General features: G+C 39.9%; 2 protein-coding genes across 2 annotated transcripts in view; one reads left to right on the top strand and one right to left on the bottom strand.

Moving 5' to 3' along the window:
- Positions 1-148: 148 nt before the first annotated feature.
- On the bottom strand, positions 149-13,116 carry LOC128685666 (mitochondrial import inner membrane translocase subunit Tim22-like). The gene is made up of 5 exons (XM_070097316.1): positions 12,612-13,116; positions 12,276-12,367; positions 9,295-9,390; positions 1,237-1,309; positions 149-725 (listed from the first exon to the last, which is right to left on the bottom strand). Exons 1-5 carry the CDS (start codon positions 12,850-12,852, stop codon positions 646-648), a joined length of 582 nt encoding a protein of 193 aa, XP_069953417.1. The 5' UTR covers positions 12,853-13,116; the 3' UTR covers positions 149-645.
- A 3,466-nt stretch (positions 13,117-16,582) lies between these two features.
- The window catches only part of Aatf (Apoptosis antagonizing transcription factor), a 34,654-nt gene continuing 31,139 nt past the window's right edge, over positions 16,583-20,097 (top strand). The window contains exon 1 of the mRNA XM_053783176.2: positions 16,583-16,806. Within this exon, the coding sequence (XP_053639151.1) occupies positions 16,722-16,806 (85 nt within the window). The 5' untranslated portion in view covers positions 16,583-16,721. The remainder of the gene's footprint in view (positions 16,807-20,097) is intronic.

Genomic DNA, 20,097 nt, shown 5'->3' with positions numbered 1-20,097 from the left:
CGCAAAATACATCACATGCAATATTTTATTGACATCGTCAGTAAAAGATCACATCATACTGAATTTGTCTCCTTTTTCCCATCATGTCCACATTTTTGTTAATTCTCTCCACAAAGATGAAAAAATGGAAATATTTATCAGCTACAAATTTTTATTATAGGTATTTTATTTATGTCAAATTTCATTATACAACATGAGATTTTTTTATATTATGATACATATTACACTAAGATTTCGGTATTTGTTATTGTTCTCAATTGGTAAGGTTAGTATATAAAATTTTTTTTTGCAAATTTTAAGCTGTTTTTGATCATTCATTTTCACGACTACTCACCTTAGCAAGCTGTATTGTTTACATCAGCTTCTAAACTAATAATTACAGCCAGATGTGTACTCACTGTAATTAAGCTGATGACTTTTTTTTTCTAAAGTAACACAAAAGAATCTTAATTATGATCACAGCTGTTTTCCTCACTTATTTAGCACTTCTATAAAAACTCACATTATTTTTATTCAATACAGAAAGTGTAACCACCTAATTATTAATCTATTATACATAATGATTGCTATAATAATGTTAATTTAAAATCTCCTGTACACATTCTCATGATACTGTATTTAAGACTGGATGCAATAGGCATGCATTCAGTGTCTCATGTAGTAATCAATTGCAAAGGAAAACACTGCAAAGCCAAAGGCACCAGCAACACCAGCTTTAACTCCCGCTGAAAATGTAGAAAACAAAAATGAATGAGCACTTTATATTTGAACCAATATACAAATATTGTATGATACAACAAAGTACACTCATAAAACTAATGCAATCAAATATAACAACCGTTAAAAAAATACCATGAAAATGGTTTAGCCACAGGATGATGCCTGAATTGAAAGACATGATGTCAACAAATGCACAGATAATCAAAACCCTGTATACCGTACAAACTTTTTTATTTGGACAACATTTTGATCAAAGGAAGTGTGTGAATGTAATCCTCAACATGACTTGAAAAACTCTGTCCAAATAAAGGTTTGCTCTACATACTAGTGTGTCTGTGTGTGTCTACATGCAGAAATAACTCTTGGAAAATAGTTGTGTTTTTAATAGCAAATTAGCAGGAATTAATCACTTATGATTGCCTTTCAGAATATAAAATTTTTACAATAGCAAAACTTCAATGCTCAATAATTATAAGCATTTTTTACTAAACTTTTCATCCTTAACCCACAACTTACCTCTAAGTCCAAGAACCCCACCCGTTACTGCCCCTGCGTATGTACCATTCTTCCAATCAGTTTTTCCACGATACTGTAAAATTAAGCAATAAAAATCTATTCAACATATCAGTTACAATACATCCTTACACATTACTGTGGAAAACAAAAAATATATGATATGGTGCATAATTGGACTATTTTTGTTTATCTACACAATATTGATTTTGTATTAATGCATATATATATGGTATGCCTGAGTTCTAGAATGTTTATTTTTTGTAAGAATTTAATATACTGTACTATAATGAGGATAGTGAGGCTCAGGTTAGGGTGTGTAGGAGAGAGGGAGTTTATTTTCAGGTAAAAGTAGGCCTTAGGTATGTAATGTCACCATGGCTGTTTAACATATTTATAGATGGGGTTGTAAAAGAAGTAAATGTTAGGGTGTTGGGAAGAGGGGTGAGATTAAATTATGGGGAATCAAATACAAAATGGGAGTTGTCACAGTTACTTTTTGCTGATGATACTGTGTTTTTGGGAGATTCTAAAAAAAGTTGCAAAGGTTGTAGATGAGTTTGGCAGGGTGTGTAAAGAGAGAAAGTTTAAAGTGAACATAGATAAGAGTAAGGTGATGAGGTATCAAACGAGTTAAGTAAAGAAAAATTGGATATCACATTGGAGGGAGGGAGTGTGGAAGAAGTGAATGTGTTCAGATATTTGGGAGTAGATTTGTCAACAGATGAGTTTACGAAGGACAATGTTAACCACAGCACCGATGAAGGAAAAAAGGTGAGTGGTGCACTGAGGTGTCTGTGGAAACAAAAAAACGTTATCCATAGAGGCAAAGAAGTGAATATACGTACAAGAGTATTGTGGTACTAACACTCTTATATGGGTGTGAAGCCTGGGCTGTGAATGCTGCAGCGAAGAGAAGGCTGGAGGCAGTGGAGATGTCGTGTCTAAGGGCAATGTGTGGTGTAAATATTGTGTAGAGAATTCGAAGTGTGGAAATTAGGAGGTGCGGAGTTACAAAAAATATTATTCAGAAGGCTGAAGAGGGGTTATTGAGGTAGTCTGATCATTTACAGAGGATGGAGCAAACTAGAATGACTTGGAAGGTGTATAAACCTGTGGTGGATGGGAGGAGTGGTAGGGGTCATCCTAGGAAAGGATGGAGGGAGGGGATAAAAGAAGTTTTGTGTGCAAGGGGTCTGGGTATGCAACAGACATGTGTGTGTCAGATAGGAATGAATGGAGACAAATGGCTTTTGGGACCTGACGAGCTATTGGAGTGTGAGCAGGGTAATATTTTGTGAAGGGATTCAGGAAAACCAGTTAGCTGGACTTGAGTCCTAGAGGTGGGAGTGCAATGCCTGCACTTTAACCCTTAAACTGTCCCAACATAGATTTACGTTTGTGCGCGTAGCGCTCTGACCTGAATTTTCTCCATAAGAAACAATGTAAAAAAAAACGTAGATGTATGTTCGGAGCACTACATGTGCAAACGTAGATCTACGTTTGGACAGTTTAAGGGTTAAAGGAGGGGTTTGGGATACTGGCTGTTTGGAGTGACATCTAAACTGTCATAACTGGGCACCCCTACAAAGACAGTGATTATGTGTCAATGATGGTGAAAGTGTCTTTCTTTTTTGGGTCACCCTGCTTCTGTAGGAGACAGCCAGCATGTTAAAAAGAAAATGACAATATAACCATAGGTAGTAGGTTGGCAGACAGCAACCGATCAGGGAGGTACTACCATCCTGCCTGTACAATTGTTTTACATGATGGTAGGATTGCTGGTGTCTTTCTGTGTCTCATAAACATGCAAGATTTCAGGTACATCTTGCTACTTCTACTTACACTTAGGTCACACTACACATGCTTGTACAAGCATATATATATATACACACCCCTCTGGGTTTTCTTCTATTTTCTTACTAGTTCTTGTTCTTGTTTATTTCCTCTTATCTCCATGGAAAAGTGGAACAGAATTCTTCCTCCATAAGCCATGACTGTCATAAAAGGCGACTAACATGCCAGGAACAAGGGGCTAGTAACCCCTTTTCCTGTATACTACATTACTTAAGGTAAAAAGAGAAACTTTCTTTTTTCTTTTTGGGCCAACCTGCCTTGGTGGGATACGGCCTGTTTGTTGAAAGAAAGAAGAAGAATGACAATATAACTAAGGTACTCATCCGTGTTGATTAAAAGAAACAAGGATAGAAACTTTCCAAAGTACAGTGTATAAAATACAAAATTACAGAAATTACAGTAATTACAATAATTACAGCAATTTTCTCAACCTTGCATCCATCTAATGTAACTTAAGTAAATATAATTACAGTAGGACCCCCATATCTATGGATTTGGTATCTGTGGTTTCAGTTATGCAGTTTACTGTGACCCCAAAAAAAATTAGTTTTGCTTAATAATGGCCCCAAAGTGCAAAAGTAGTGATGGTGGCAGTTGTTCAAAGCCTAAGAGAAGCTGTAAAATGCTTCACAATAGTAAAAAGTGGTAATTCTAGACTATGTACTTCTTTCAACAAAGCAGCCGTATCCCACCGAGGAAGGGTGGCCCAAGAAGAAAAACAAAAGTTTCTCTTTTTAACTTTAGTAATGTATACAGGGTAAGAGGTTACTAGTCCCTTGCTCCCAGCATGTTAGTCATCTCTTACGATACACATAGCTTAGGGAGGAAGAATTCTGTTCCACTTCCTCATGGAGATAAGAGGAAATAAACAAAAGCAAAAACTACTAAGAAAACAGAAGAAAACCCAGGGGAGTGTATATATGCAGTAGATCCCCGTGAATTTGCAGTTCCAAATTCACAACTTCAGTAATTCGCGGATTTTTCCTTAGAATCTAACTAATAATTGTTTGCGGAAATCCCCGCAAATTTGTGGAATTTTTTTTTTTTTCATGGCAATATATAATTTTTTATGCATTTTAACACTAAATATTAAGAAAAATATCATTTAATAATTTTGTAACATAAATATTACCATAAATTCAGCAAAATTTCCATACATTTAACTGTTAGTACCTTAACTGTGTTAAAGAAGCAGTTAGAGAGTAACTGGTTCTTTAACACAGTTAAGGTACGAACAGATATCTTCCTGGAGGGGCCAGGACGAGGTTTGGCAGACGTTAACTCGACACCGTCACCAGCCTTGAAACACTGCACCCAGTTCCTCACTGAACACACACACACACCAACATTCTCCAATATTTCTTGCGTCTGGTGCCCAGCTTTGTGAGCCTCTATGATCTGAGCAATAGTTTCAGGTGTTAAAGACTTCCTTTTACCCATAATCAAACATATACAGCCCCAAACCCAAAGGGAACACCGGACAAAAGATGAGGCAGATGAAAGACAAAAATGCAACTCTTCCTCTCACCACGGCAGTCACGTGTGCAATGAGAAGTCACTGTGAAGTGTGGCGGCAGGCCGTGACATCATGCTAATGGCTGCTACCCAGCAGAATGCATTGACGAAAACAAGACCCCCTCTGTATGGTAGGCCTTCTATTTTCGTCACGGCATTATGCAGGAGCGCTCACCCGGCATAATGCCGCGACTAGCACTGTATATGTATTGTGTACCTAAGTGTAAGTACAAGTACCAAGACATACCTGAAACCTTGCACGATTTATGAGATAGAAAAAAAAGACACCAGTTCTCTTACCATCATTTAAAACAATTACAGGCTTCTGTTTTGCACTCACTTGGCACGACTGTAGTACCTCCCTGGGTGGTTGCTGTCTATCAACTTACTACCTAGGAATTCTAGACTTATTTTGCATAATTTATCAATTGAACTTTATCATAAGTATGTATATACACAAAAAATTACTTATATATAGGGTTCGCTACTATCCATGGTAGGTCTTGGAACACATCCCCCACAGATACAGGGGACTACTGTACAGCCTCTCCTCACTTAGCAATGTACTCGTTTACCGACGCCTCAAACTTACGACGGGCTCTCTGACCAGTATTCATACCTAAATAATGTATATTAGTGCTGATTTCCTCTATTCTGTTTATTTTAATATACAGTACACTTCTGTATAAAAACATTTAAAAATACAGCCTCTCCTCACTTAACGACAGAGTTCCATTCCTAAGACCTTGCATACTACAGTGGACCCCCGCATAACGATCACCTCCCAATGCGACCAATTATGTAAGTGTATTTATGTAAGTGCGTCTGTACATGTATGTTTGGGGGTCTGAAATGGACTAATCTACTTCACAATATTCCTTATGGGAACAAATTCAGTCAGTACTGGCACCTGAACATACTTATGGAATGAAAAAATATCGTTAACCGGGGGTCCACTGTATAATGGTAATGCATTAGTGTCAACCCTCTTTGATATTGTTTTAATGTTACCTTTGCACCATTTATAGCATTTCTGGTATACTTTTATTTTTAAATGTTTATACAGTAGTGTACCATATACACTGTACTGTAATAAACAGAATAGAGGAAATCAGCTCTAACATACATTATTTAGGTATGAATACTGGTCAAAGAGCCCGTTGTAAGTCTGAGTCATTGGTAAACGAGTATGTCGCTAAGTGAGGAGAGGCTGTATACCAGAAATGTTATAAATGGTACAAAGGAGACATTAAAACAATATCAAAGATGGTTGACAGAAACCCACTACCATTAAAGTATGCTCCTCACATAGCGACAAATTCGTTTAACGACATGGTCTCAGGAACAGAACTCCATCGTTAAGTGAGGAGAGACTGTATTATTATTATTATTATTATTATTATTATTATTATTATTATTATTATTATTATTCAGTTTAAAGGGTATGTAACAGAATTTATAGTGAATGACCTGTCTTTGATAAGAAACCATTTAGGGAAAAAGGATCAGTTCAGTAGCTCTATCCTTTGGAAGTAAGCAAAGAATACTGGAGGGCATCATTCAGCCAACTCTAATGTAAACAATTATTATTATTATTCAAAAACAAGTGTTAAGTCAGTAAGGATCATACAGATGTATGGGAGAAGAACATAGGAGTGTAATACTATATTTACAAAGCTCAGATCAATGCTGATTGTGCAATGAATGAGTCAAATGAATTAAATAATTACTATTGGAGGATAGATGGGCTAATGAGAGCATAGGCAATGGGGTCGAAGAGGTATGGGGTAGGTTTAAAAATGTAGTGTTAGAGTGTTCAGCAGAAGTTTGTGGTTACAGGAAAGTGGGTGCAGGAGGGAAGAGGAGCGATTGGTGGAATGATGATGTAAAGAGAGTACTAAGGGAGAAAAAGTTAGCATATGAGAAGTTTTTACAAAGTAGAAGTGATGCAAGGAGGGAAGAGTATATGGAGAAAAAGAGAGAAGCTAAGAGAGTGGTGAAGCAATGTAAAAAGAGAGCAAATGAGAGAGTGGGTGAGATGTTATCAACAAATTTTGTTGAAAATAAGAAAAAGTTTTGGAGTGAGATTAACAAGTTAAGAAAGCCTAGAGAACAAATGGATTTGTCAGTTAAAAATAGGAGAGGAGAGTTATTAAATGGAGAGTTAGAGGTATTGGGAAGATGGAAGGAATATTTTGAGGAATTGTTAAATGTTGATGAAGATAGGGAAGCTGTGATTTCGTGTATAGGGCAAGGAGGAATAACATCTTGTAGGAGTGAGGAAGAGCCAGTTGTGAGTGTGGGGGAAGTTCGTGAGGCAGTAGGTAAAATGAAAGGGGGTAAGGCAGCCGGGATTGATGGGATAAAGATAGAAATGTTAAAAGCAGGTGGGGATATGGTTTTGGAGTGGTTGGTGCAATTATTTAATAAATGTATGGAAGAGGGTAAGGTACCTAGGGATTGGCAGAGAGCATGCATAGTTCCTTTGTATAAAGGCAAAGGGGATAAAAGAGAGTGCAAAAATTATAGGGGGATAAGTCTGTTGAGTGTACCTGGTAAAGTGTATGGTAGAGTTATAATTGAAAGAATTAAGAGTAAGACGGAGAATAGGATAGCAGATGAACAAGGAGGCTTTAGGAAAGGTAGGGGGTGTGTGGACCAGGTGTTTACAGTGAAACATATAAGTGAACAGTATTTAGATAAGGCTAAAGAGGTCTTTGTGGCATTTATGGATTTGGAAAAGGCGTATGACAGGGTGGATAGGGGGGCAATGTGGCAGATGTTGCAAGTGTATGGTGTAGGAGGTAGGTTACTGAAAGCAGTGAAGAGTTTTTACGAGGATAGTGAGGCTCAAGTTAGAGTATGTAGGAAAGAGGGAAATTTTTTCCCAGTAAAAGTAGGCCTTAGACAAGGATGTGTGATGTCACCGTGGTTGTTTAATATATTTATAGATGGGGTTGTAAGAGAAGTAAATACGAGGGTCTTGGCAAGAGGCGTGGAGTTAAAAGATAAAGAATCACACACAAAGTGGGAGTTGTCACAGCTGCTCTTTGCTGATGACACTGTGCTCTTGGGAGATTCTGAAGAGAAGTTGCAGAGATTGGTGGATGAATTTGGTAGGGTGTGCAAAAGAAGAAAATTAAAGGTGAATACAGGAAAGAGTAAGGTTATGAGGATAACAAAAAGATTAGGTGATGAAAGATTGAATATCAGATTGGAGGGAGAGAGTATGGAGGAGGTGAACGTATTCAGATATTTGGGAGTGGACGTGTCAGCGGATGGGTCTATGAAAGATGAGGTGAATCATAGAATTGATGAGGGAAAAAGAGTGAGTGGTGCACTTAGGAGTCTGTGGAGACAAAGAACTTTGTCCTTGGAGGCAAAGAGGGGAATGTATGAGAGTATAGTTTTACCAACGCTCTTATATGGGTGTGAAGCGTGGGTGATGAATGTTGCAGCGAGGAGAAGGCTGGAGGCAGTGGAGATGTCATGTCTGAGGGCAATGTGTGGTGTGAATATAATGCAGAGAATTCGTAGTTTGGAAGTTAGGAGGAGGTGCGGGATTACCAAAACTGTTGTCCAGAGGGCTGAGGAAGGGTTGTTGAGGTGGTTCGGACATGTAGAGAGAATGGAGCGAAACAGAATGACTTCAAGAGTGTATCAGTCTGTAGTGGAAGGAAGGCGGGGTAGGGGTCGGCCTAGGAAGGGTTGGAGGGAGGGGGTAAAGGAGGTTTTGTGTGCGAGGGGCTTGGACTTCCAGCAGGCATGCGTGAGCGTGTTTGATAGGAGTGAATGGAGACAAATGGTTTTTAATACAGTGAACCCCCGGTTAACGAACTTTTTTCATTCCAGTAGTATGTTCAGGTGCCAGTACTGACCGAATTTTTTCCCATAAGGAATATTGTGAAGTAGATTAGTCCATTTCAGACCCCCAAACATACACGTACAAACGCACTTACATAAATACACTTACATAATTGGTCGCATTTGGAGGTGATCGTTAAGCGGGGGTCCACTGTACTTGACGTGCTGTTGGAGTGTGAGCAAAGTAACATTTATGAAGGGATTCAGGGAAACCGGCAGGCCGGACTTGAGTCCTGGAGATGGGAAGTACAGTGCCTGCACTCTGAAGGAGGGGTGTTAATGTTGCAGTTTAAAAACTGTAGTGTAAAGCACCCTTCTGGCAAGACAGTGATGGAGTGAATGATGGTGAAAGTTTTTCTTTTTCGGGCCACCCTGCCTTGGTGGGAATCGGCCGGTGTGATAATAAAAAAAAATAATAAATAAAAAAAATATTGCACACTCTAAATACTAGATCCCAAATGAGAGAAATCATGAAGCTCCTGGATAATTCTGGTATGCAGAGAGAAGAGACAAATTCAGATTGATGACGTGTACAATTGGACGAGTAACTGCAAGATGAAAAAGGTGGTTGACACTAAAGGAAAACGATCTCATATCCACATGCCAGAATGAGAACAAGGTTGAAGAAATATTATCAGCAATGAAAGAATTTCATGGCATTATGTAATGATAAGAATGCCTTGAATATACTGTACAGCATGTGTAATTATATGAATAAATTGGGCACCCAACTGGCTGAGTGTCCAAACATTTCTAGAATCAATATTAGAGCAATATTGTACAACAAACTATTGCTTAATCATTAAGTGAAATGAAAATACTCACCGATTCAATTGCACACTCTACTCCAGAAAATAGGAAGCCAATGGCAGCAAAATTTTTACCATAGGATATAGTTGAAACTTTTAATTCTCTGAGAACCTGCAAGAAATAATGATATTAATTAAATCATGGATAGATCATAACTGGGCACTCAAGGAAACCATTAAATTTTCTATTACTGTAGAGCTCATGGTACTCAAATGTATTAAAAAAAAAAGGAACTATGGCTACTGAGAAAGGTATTCTAGTATATCTCACAATATCAAAAAATTATTAAATAATTTCTTACATTTAATTCTTATTTTCTAACAAAATTTTAAAGAATGAAAGTTCCTGCAAGTATTTTACAAATTACTTGCTATTATCCACCCCATGGATCATCTCAAAGTTTGACAATAGAAATGGCTTGTTTTAGCTAATTTATGGTTATACAAATACATACACAGCTTTTAAGATCAATGTTTTGTGTGTAGAGAATACAGTAATGAAATTTGATGATGGTGCAGTAGTATGAAAAATATAATTCAATGTGTGAATTAGTTGATGTTGAGAAGGTTAAATTATTTAGAAAGAATTTAGCAACATAAGTTTAACAAATCTAGAGTGGATGAATGGAGGACGTACAGAGAATTTTCCAGGAAGTGTTAGGAATAGATAAAGGAGGTTCTAAGTGATAGTGGCTTGAACATCCAGTAGGCATGCCACATATAACCGCTGCCCCACATATCCATCACAGCCCGGTTGATCTGGCATCTGGTGAAGATACTTGTCCAGTTTCCTTTTGAAGGTTTCTACACTTGTTCCAGCCATGTTTCTGATATCTTCTAGTAAGATGTTGAATAGTCTGGGACCCCAGATGTTGATACAATGTTCCCTTATTGTCCCCACCGCACCCCTGCTCCTCACTGGGCTTATTTTACACTTCCTTCCATATCTCTCACTCTAGTATGTTGTTATGGAAGTGTGCAGATTTGGGAATAGGCCCTCGAGTGTTTTCCAGGTACATATTATCATGTATCTCTCTTCTCTGCTCTAATGAATACATGTTCAAGACTTGCAGGCATTCCCAGTAGTTTAGGTGCTTTACATGCTCAATGTGAGCCATAAACGATCTCTGTATTTGTTTCAGCTCTGATATTTCTCCTGCTTTGAAAGGGACTGTCAGCATTGAGCAATATTGTAAGTGAGAGAGCACTAGCGATTTGAAGAATGTCACCATCGGCATTATTTCCCTTGTTTTGAAAGTTCTCAATATCCACTCCATCATCTTCCTGGCTGTCATGATCTTTGTCTTGTTATGATCTTTAGAAGAAAAGTCCGCTGACATAATTGTTCCCAGGTTTTTTACGTGTTCCTTACATTCTATTTGGTGACCCTCTTGAGTTTTGTATATAGTGTTCCTTTTGAGTTCTTCATTCTTTCCATACCTAAGCAGCTGGAACTTATCACCATTGAACATCATGTTGTTCTCCACTGCCCACTGGAAAACCCTGTTTATGTCTTCCTGTACTTTTTCAGTGTCCTCTATTGTGGTGACTTTCATGCTAATTTTAGTGTCATCTGAAAATGATGATACAAAAGTGTGTCGGGTGTTTTTGTCTATGTCTGCTATGAGGATGAGAAACAGCAGAGGTAGCAGGACAGTGCCTTGAGGCACTGAGCTTTTGACCTCACTGATGCTGGATCTTGCCCTGTTCACTACTACTTTTTGTGTTCTGTGTGTTAGGAACCCGAAAATCCATCTGCCTACCCTCCCCATAATGCCCATGGCCTTCATTTTGTGCGCTATCACTCCATGATTGCATTTGTCAAACACCTTTGCAAAATCTGTGTAGCTCACATCTGCATTTTGGCCTCCGTAATTCTGTCATAGTGGTTCAGCAGCTGTGACAGGCATGATCATCCTGCTCTAAAACCATGCTGGTTTGGGTTATGTTGGTTGTGGTGCTCCATGAAATTTGTAATCTGCCGTCTCATCACTCTTTCAAAGATTTTTATGATGTGCGAGGTTAGGGCTACTGGTCTGTAATTTTTAGCTAGTGCTCTACTACCTCCCTTATGCAAAGGACCTATGTCTGCACTCTTCAAGGCCTCTGGTATTTCACCTAGATCTAGGCTCTTTCTCCAAAGAATACTGAGGGCTTGTGCTAGTGGTACTTTGCACTTCTTTATAAACAGAGCATTCCATGAATCTGGTCCAGGTGCTGAGTGAGTGGGCATGTTTTCCATTTCTTCGAAAACTATGGGATTTGTACTGTCAGTTAGTTGGTCTGCACGGCCTTCTTCTGGAGTGAAAAATATTTCTGCATTTTCTACCTTGCTGTCATTTAGTGGGCTGCTGAACACTGACTCATACTTTTCTTTTAGGATTTCACTCATTTCCTGTTCATCATCAGTATATGAGCCTCCTCTCAGTAGTGGTCCAATTCTACAGGTAGTTCTTAGCTTGGATTTTGCATAGGAATAGAAATATTTTGAGTTTCTTGCAATATCCTGTATGGCCCTTTGTTCCCTTTGTACTTCTTCTGTGAGGTATGATGTCTATTCTAATGAATGTTCCAAATGTAAGTCAGGTGAGCAATAAAGGCTCTGAAGAAATGACTGGTACAACCAGGTATGAATCATGGGAGGAATCAAGACACTGGGTTACATGAGAATATGAGACAAGCTGAAGGTGGCCTTCTTGTTACATGACTTCCCTTTTAACACAATGAACCTAGCACTTTAATTCTCAAGGAGAGAGTCTGCCCTCATGGGTAATAACACCTAAATTTCTTATTGAAATAGGTTTCCATTCAATAAAAGTAACTACTGTAACAAAATATATATAGAATATGCAGCACAATTCTACCCACACACCTTTCCACCTAATCAAAATTCTTTATGACTGCAATGCTCTCCTTTTTCCTGAGGTATTCAAAATCCTTAAAAATAATAATAAAAGTATCATGATTCATTGCATATTAAAACAAAAAAAAAATTACTTCTCGAGCAGATGGCAATGGTTTGTCTGGGGTTGGAATGGAAGGTGTGACACTGGCAGCAAATAAACCAATACCTCCACCAAGCACAAAGCCTGTAAATTAATGATAACCATTTTTAACAACAATGCTATAACAATACAGTAATAAGTTAAATTTATAATTTTTTTTATAGCAACATTAATGATTTCTATAGGAGACAGTAACTAATTGAAATATAGTACTCATGATATAGGGAATATAATGTGATGTACAGTGTACACATTTGTTCATTCTATGATTCTCAAATTACTTCCATATAATAATGTCTTATAAAATCTATAAAACAACTGGCATTACCTGCAAATAGCGATAAAACAGCCTTGAAGGGACAACTTTCAAAGACTGCCTCTACGGCTTTCTCTTCTCTAGATTTCATCACTACGGGAGTGAAGGTTCTGGGGATGATAAGATTTTCTCTTTCTCGCCGCTGATTTGCAACAAGGAACCTGGCGATTTGATCAATCTCTTGTGGTGTGAATAGCACTCCATGCTTACCCTTGTTAGTAATGTCGGCTGCATTTTTTGCCTCAGCAGCCATGACTAATAACTTTTCGTTTGAAAATAGTCATTAAAAAACATGAAGGTACCTCCACGATAATAACTTAGCGGAACCAAGTCTTAACTGATGTTCCTTCTTAATCATTTGTGTCATGAAGAATAAAAGAACTGTAGAAACCCAGCCAACAAGAACATGGATCTATAGTAACAAGATGTATATATCGAAAGCACCCACAGTCTTCCGTTGGGCCAAAAAAATAAACGTGTGTGTGCCACAAGCCCAGAACCGGAAAGGAGACGTAGGGACAACTTGTTGTTGTTGGGGTTTGTAAGGGCCACCAAAGTGTAGGTGTTATTGAGCTCTGCCTCCGGAGTCGAGTCCAAGCTCCTGTGTGTTTACCTGGAGAGAGTTCCGGGGGTCAACTCCCCCGCGGCCCGGTCTGTGACCAGGCCTCCTGGTGAATCAGAGCCTGATCAACCAGGCTGTTGCTGCTGGCTGCACGCAAACCAACGTACGAGCCACAGCCCGGCTGATCAGGAACTGACTTTAGGTGCTTGTCCAGTGCTTGTGTGTGTGTGTGTGTGTGTGTGTGTGTGTGTGTGTGTGTGTGTGTGTGTGTGTGTGTGTGTGTGTGTGTGTGTGTTTGTGTGTGTTTGTGTGTGCGTGTGTATGTGTATGAGTGTGTGTGTGTGTATGAGTGGGTGTGTGTGTGTACTCACCTATTTGTACTCACCTATTTGTGGTTGCAGGGGTCGAGTCTTAGCTCCTGGCCCCGCCTCTTCACCGGTTGCTCTTCACCGGTATGAGTGTGTGTGCGTGCGTGTGTATGAGTTTGTGTGTGTGTGTGTGTGTGTGTGTGTGTGTGTGTGTGTGTGTGTGTGTGTGTGTGTATGTTTATGTGTGTGTGTGTGTGTGTGTGTGTGTGTGTGTGTGTGTGTGTGTGTGTGTGTGTGTGTGTGTGTGTGTGTGTGTGTGTGTGTGTGTGTGTGTTTATGTGTGTGTGTGTGTGTGTGTGAATTTGTATATATATATATATATATATATATATATGTGTGTGTGTGTGTGTGTGTGTGTGTGTGTGTGTGTGTGTGTGTGTGTGGTGTGTGTGACTCAACAATCAATATTTGCACCAATAACTCATTACAGTTTTGACCGGGTGTGGAAGTGTGAATTGCTCATTACTCTATAATTTGTTCATGATTGTAGCCATGTATAAACGTAAGTAACCATTCTACAGAATTCATTACCTTTGTAACTTGTGAGCTCATTACCTTTGTATCCAGTACATCTATCAAAACTTTGGGGGCCCAGTCCCTGGACCCATTACGTACCTCTGTAATCTGTAAATACCTTTGTAACTTGTCATGATTGTGACCAGACCTACCTGGAGTTCATTACCTTTGTAAATTGTGAGTTCATTACCTTTGTAAATTGTGAGTTCATTACCTTTGTAAATTGTGAGTTCATTACCTCTGTAACTTGCTCAGCTATCAAAACTTTGGAGTCCAGTCCCTGGACCAATTATGTACCTCTGTAATCTTTTGACTACCGCCCACAGGATGGGTATGGGGTGCATAATAAACATATTAAACTAAACTAACTCATAAAAATCTTTGAAAGGGCCCTAAGAAGCAAGATCGTCATCCATCTAGATACCCATCAATTACACAACCCAGGGCAACATGGGTTTAGAGCAGGTCGCTCCTGTCTGTCCCAACTACTGGATCACTATGACAAAGTCCTAGATGCACTAGAAGACGAAAAGAATACAGATGTAATATACACAGACTTTTGCAAAAGCCTTCGACAAGTGTGACCATGGCATAATAGCGCACAAAATGTGTGCTAAAGGAATAACAGGAAAAATTGGTAGATGGATCTACAATTCCCTGATAAATAGAACACAAAGAGTAGCTCTGTTCCGCAAGGCACAGTGCTCGCTCCCATCTTGTTTCTTATCTTCATATCTGACATAGACAAGGATATAAGCCACAGCCACTTTTCTGGGTTATCCTAGGTTCTCTACACATATGCTGCTATGTATTATAATTCTATGTAACTGTATTTGTGTATACCTGAATAAACTTACTTACTTACTTACCGTGTCTTCCTTTGCAGATGACACCCGAATCTGCATGACAGTGTCTTCCATTGCAGACACTGCAAGTCTCCAGGCGGACATCAACCAAATCTTTCAATGGGCTGCAGAAAACAATATGAAGTTCAACGATGAGAAATTTCAATTACTCCGATATGGTAAACGTGAGGAAATTAAAACTTCATCATAGTATAAAACAAATTCCAACCACACAATAGAGCGAAAAACTAACGCCAAACACCTGGGAGTGATCATGTCGGAGGATCTCACCTTCAAGGACCATAACATTGTATCAATCGCATCTGCTAGAAAAATGACAGGATGGATAATAAGAACCTTCCAAACTAGGGATGCCAAACCCATGATGACACTCTTCAGGTCGCTTGTTCTGTCTAGGCTAGAATATTGCTGCACACTAACAACACCTTTCAAGGCAGGTGAAATTGCTGACCTAGAAAATGTACAGAGAACCTTCACGGCACGCATGACTGAGATAAAACACCTCAATTAATGGGAGCGCTTGAAGTTCCTGAACCTGTACTCCTTGGAATGTTGGAGGGAGAGATATATGATTATATACACCTGGAAAATCCTAGAGGGACTAGTACCAAACTTGCACACAAAAGACTCGGCAGACGATGCAATATTCACCCAATGAAAAGCAGGAGTGTCACTGGCACGTTAAGAGACAACACAATAAGTGTCAGGGGCCCAAGACTGTTCAACTGCCTCCCAGCATACATAAGGGGGATTACCAATAGACCCCTGGCTGTCTTCAAGCAGGCACTGGACAAGCACCTAAAGTAGGTACCTGACCAGCCTGGCTGTGGTTTGTACGTTGGATTGCGTGATCAGGCCCTGATCCACCATGAGGCCTGATCACAGACCGGGCCGCGGGGGCGTTGACCCCCGGAACTCTCTCCAGGTAAACTCCAGGTAATAACAAGTGGCTTTCTATATAGTAGTATGTCACTGATGTTGGCTAGGCCTTGTACATGTACTTGTAGAAATAAAGATATTGTTATTATTACATGCCGTCCCCGTTCACCTGTTACTTAGGTATTAGTCGACTGGTGTGGTGTGGATCCTGGGAGGCAAGTGTGGAAATTTATTTGTACCAAATCAAACCATACCACGGGCGGGGATAGAACCCGCGATCAGAGTCTCAAAACTCCAGACCGTCGCGTTAGCCACTGGACCAGCTAGCCACAATAAGATTCGTCCAACTAGGTATATTTCTACACCATAGAAAGGTTAGCATAGGCACCACTGTGACCACAAATGCAAGTTTTTACAGACGAATATCCAGCTAACGTGGCCGTGACGAATTCTATCTCAAGTCCCCTCAAAGCCGTTTTGAGACTCTGATCGCGGGTTCTATCCCCACCCGTAGTATGGTTCGCTTGCAATCGTGTCATTACGATTTCGTGAGTCTTGTACCAAATCCCCAAACCCTGGCAATCACTGTTGACACAACAAGATTGAAGGACAACAATGGAAATAAGACAGTCCTCAATGACGCACTGACTTTCTTGAGTTATCCTAGGTGGCTAACCCTTCCCCAGGCTGAAAGTCCGAACCAATCTTATTTAAAGGGTTCAGTGAGCATCTGGACAGTTTGTATACGACTCCTCGGGCCGCGCTGCCCTTAATATCAACAACACTAACAGCGTGCACCGTTCGTTGGCTGTGGATTCTGTGACGTGGGATATTTATTTGTTTTGGCAGTAATCGATAGTGAAGCAAAAATTGTATGTGCCTCCACATATGTCAGAAAGACGTACTTTACTGTGACATTTCTTGTTAAATTATGGCTGGCGCCTTAAAGTCGTATGTTGAGAAATATCTGCTGAACCCAGCGGCTTCATTCAACGTTGATGATGAAGACAATCATGGTAAATTTTTATTTATTTAGGCTAGCCCAATTCACATATATTATTGTACATACAGGTAGTTATTAAATAATTGGATATTACAAGGACCCCAATGGAAATAAGTCCGACTTTGGGGTCTGAATTTTTTGGGTTATCCTAGGTAATTTGCACTTATGTTACTATGTATGATAGTAACATTACTGGTGAATCAAGAAGAAGTTGTAAGAAATACGATATATGAGTTTGTTTGGACTTTTAGCCCCAGAGTGTTAACCACCCAGGATAACCCGAAAGAGTCTGTGCGTTATCGAGGACTGTCTGTCTTATTTCCATTGGGGTCCTCAGTCTTGTCCCCCAGGTTGCGACCCACCAGTCAACTAATGCTCAGGTACCTACTTGTTTGCAAAATGAACGGGACAACAGGTGTAAGGAAACACCCAATGTTTCCACCCTTGCCGGGGGTCGAAACACAAACACTCAGTGTGTACAGCAAGATCATTACCTACCAGGGCATGAAAAACCTAAATTTGTGAAACTGTAATTGTATCTGTACCAGTAGAAGCGTAATTGATAGATTTAGGCCATTAATTACAGGTCGCTCCTGTCTGTCTCAACTATTGGATCACTACGACAAGGTCCTAAATGCACTAGAAGACAAAAAGAAAGCAGATGTAATATATACAGACTTTGCAAAAGCCTTCGACAAGTGTGACCATGGCGTAATAGCGCACAAAATGCGTGCTAAAGGAATAACAGGAAAAGTCGGTCGATGGATCTATAATTTCCTCACTAACAGAACACAGAGAGTAGTCGTCAACAGAGTAAAGTCTGAGGCAGCTACGGTGAAAAGCTCTGTTCCACAAGGCACAGTACTCGCTCCCATCTTGTTCCTCATCCTCATATCCGACATAGACAAGGATGTCAGCCACAGCACCGTGTCTTCCTTTGCAGATGACACCCGAATCTGCATGACAGTGTCTTCCATTGCAGACACTGCAAAGCTCCAGGCGGACATCAACCAAATCTTTCAGTGGGCTGCAGAAAACAATATGAAGTTCAACGATGAGAAATTTCAATTACTCAGATATGGTAAACATGAGGAAATTAAATCCTCATCAGAGTACAAAACAAATTCTGGCCACAAAATAGAGCGAAACACCAACGTCAAAGACCTGGGAGTGATCATGTCGGAGGATCTCACCTTCAAGGACCATAACATTGTATCAATCGCATCTGCTAGAAAAATGACAGGATGGATAATGAGAACCTTCAAAACTAGGGAGGCCAAGCCCATGATGACACTCTTCAGGTCACTTGTTCTATCTAGGCTGGAATATTGCTGCACACTAACAGCACTTTTCAAGGCAGGTGAAATTGCCGACCTAGAAAATGTACAGAGAACTTTCACGGCGCGCATAACGGAGATAAAACACCTCAATTATTGGGAGCGCTTGAGGTTCCTAAACCTGTATTCCCTGGAACGCAGGAGGGAGAGATACATGATTATATACACCTGGAAAATCCTAGAGGGACTAGTACCGAACTTGCACATGAAAATCACTCACTACGAAAGCAAAAGACTTGGCAGACGATGCACCATCCCCCCAATGAAAAGCAGGGGTGTCACTAGCATGTTAAGAGATCATACAATAAGTGTCAGGGGCCCGAGACTGTTCAACTGCCTCCCAGCACACATAAGGGGGATTACCAACAGACCCCTGGCAGTCTTCAAGCTGGCACTGGACAAGCACCTAAAGTCAGTTCCGGATCAGCCGGGCTGTGGCTCGTACGTTGGTTTGCGTGCAGCCAGCAGCAACAGCCTGGTTGATCAGGCTCTGATCCACCAGGAGGCCTGGTCACAGACCGGGCCGCGGGGGCGTTGACCCCCGGAACTCTCTCCAGGTAAACTCTCCAGACAACAAAAATTATGTTAGGTCTGCTACTGAGATAAGTGTGTTTTTATGTAATGTAAGACACTGATTCCAAATTTGAGGTTGAAATTGAGGCCTGGTCACAGACCGGGCCGCGGGGGCGTTGACCCCCGGAACTCTCTCCAGGTAAACTCCAGGTAAACATGTCAGTATTTTTAGGTATTGTAAAATATATGATTTCAAGAATTGTTTATGAATCATGTTCCTTCAAAATTTGCACCACAGGTAATATAATATTAAAAACTTATTCCCTATTACAAAGTCACTGCTCAAGAGCTTCAAGGACATTAAGCAACACATTCTCACTGGAAATAGAAAATATTAAAAAAAAAAAAATTAATCATTTGGCTTTATGCTTATGACTAACAGTGATGCCTCTGTCTGAAGAAACCAACACTAGTCCCACAAACTGTGATTGTGTGATCACAAAATTCAACTTCAGTAACAGAAAGATACAATGGGAGCAAGTCAACCATGTCCTAAATGAAACAAGCTGGGAAGATATCCTAAACAACTTGGACTCGAAACTTTGCCTAGAAAAAAATAACTCTGGCACTTGAGGTCTGCTTGCACAAGAAATACTTACTTTTGTGATGTACATAGGTTCTATGTAGTGTAAAATGTAAATTAATACTATCTGAGTTTTGCCAAGTAACAGTAGTAGTTGTAAACTATAGCCCAGAACTATGCTGCATAATCCAAATGAGGGCCTCACTAAGTAGCATAATCTTTGGCTCCCTTTTGCTCATACAGTAGTGCCCCCGTATCCACGGGGGATACATTCCAAGGCCTACTGTGGATACCTGAAACCGTGGATAGTAACGAACCTTATATGTGTCATTTTTCGTTCACATACATACGGCTCTGATCCACCAGGAGGCCTGATCACAGACCGGGCCGCGGGGGTGTTGACCCCCGGAACTCTCTCCAGGTAAACTCCAGGTAATACCTATCATAAAGTTTAATTAATAAATTATGCAAAATAAGTTTAGAAGTAGCACCTTTTCACGACTTCTTTTAGGCTTTGAAAAACTGCTAGTGTCATTACTTTTGCATTTTTGGGCCATTATTAATCAAAATTAAGGGTTATTTTTGGGCCACAGTAAACTGTGGATAACTGAAACTACGGATACCAAATCAGGGGTTCTACTGTACTTCTTTATATATATAAATCCAAGCAGTCCATAAATTTATTGTGGATGCTTCGGCACTGCTCTCTTGGTTTCAGATTTATAGGTACTGTGCATAATTCCCAGATATAAGTAGATGGTATGGGAATATTGACAAGTTGTAATTGATAGAGACACAAGCAACAATTGGAAACTTTGTTTAAGAAAATTTTTTGTTTGTTCTGGATAGATATATTCAGCATTTATTCCAA

This window comes from Cherax quadricarinatus, chromosome 57 (assembly GCF_038502225.1).
Source record: "Cherax quadricarinatus isolate ZL_2023a chromosome 57, ASM3850222v1, whole genome shotgun sequence".
Lineage (NCBI taxonomy): Eukaryota > Metazoa > Arthropoda > Malacostraca > Decapoda > Parastacidae > Cherax > Cherax quadricarinatus.
This window is presented reverse-complemented; position numbering and strand designations above follow the sequence as displayed.

Coding starts and splice junctions, on each gene's coding strand:
- LOC128685666 (XM_070097316.1), bottom strand. CDS start 12,852: ATGGCTGCTGAGGCAAAAAATGCAGCCGACATTACTAACAAGGGTAAG. Junction 12,368..12,611: donor TGTTTTATCGCTATTTGCAG/GTAATGCCAGTT, acceptor ATTAATTTACAG/GCTTTGTGCTTGGTGGAGGT. Junction 9,391..12,275: donor CATTGCCATCTGCTCGAGAA/GTAATTTTTTTT, acceptor TATTTCTTGCAG/GTTCTCAGAGAATTAAAAGT.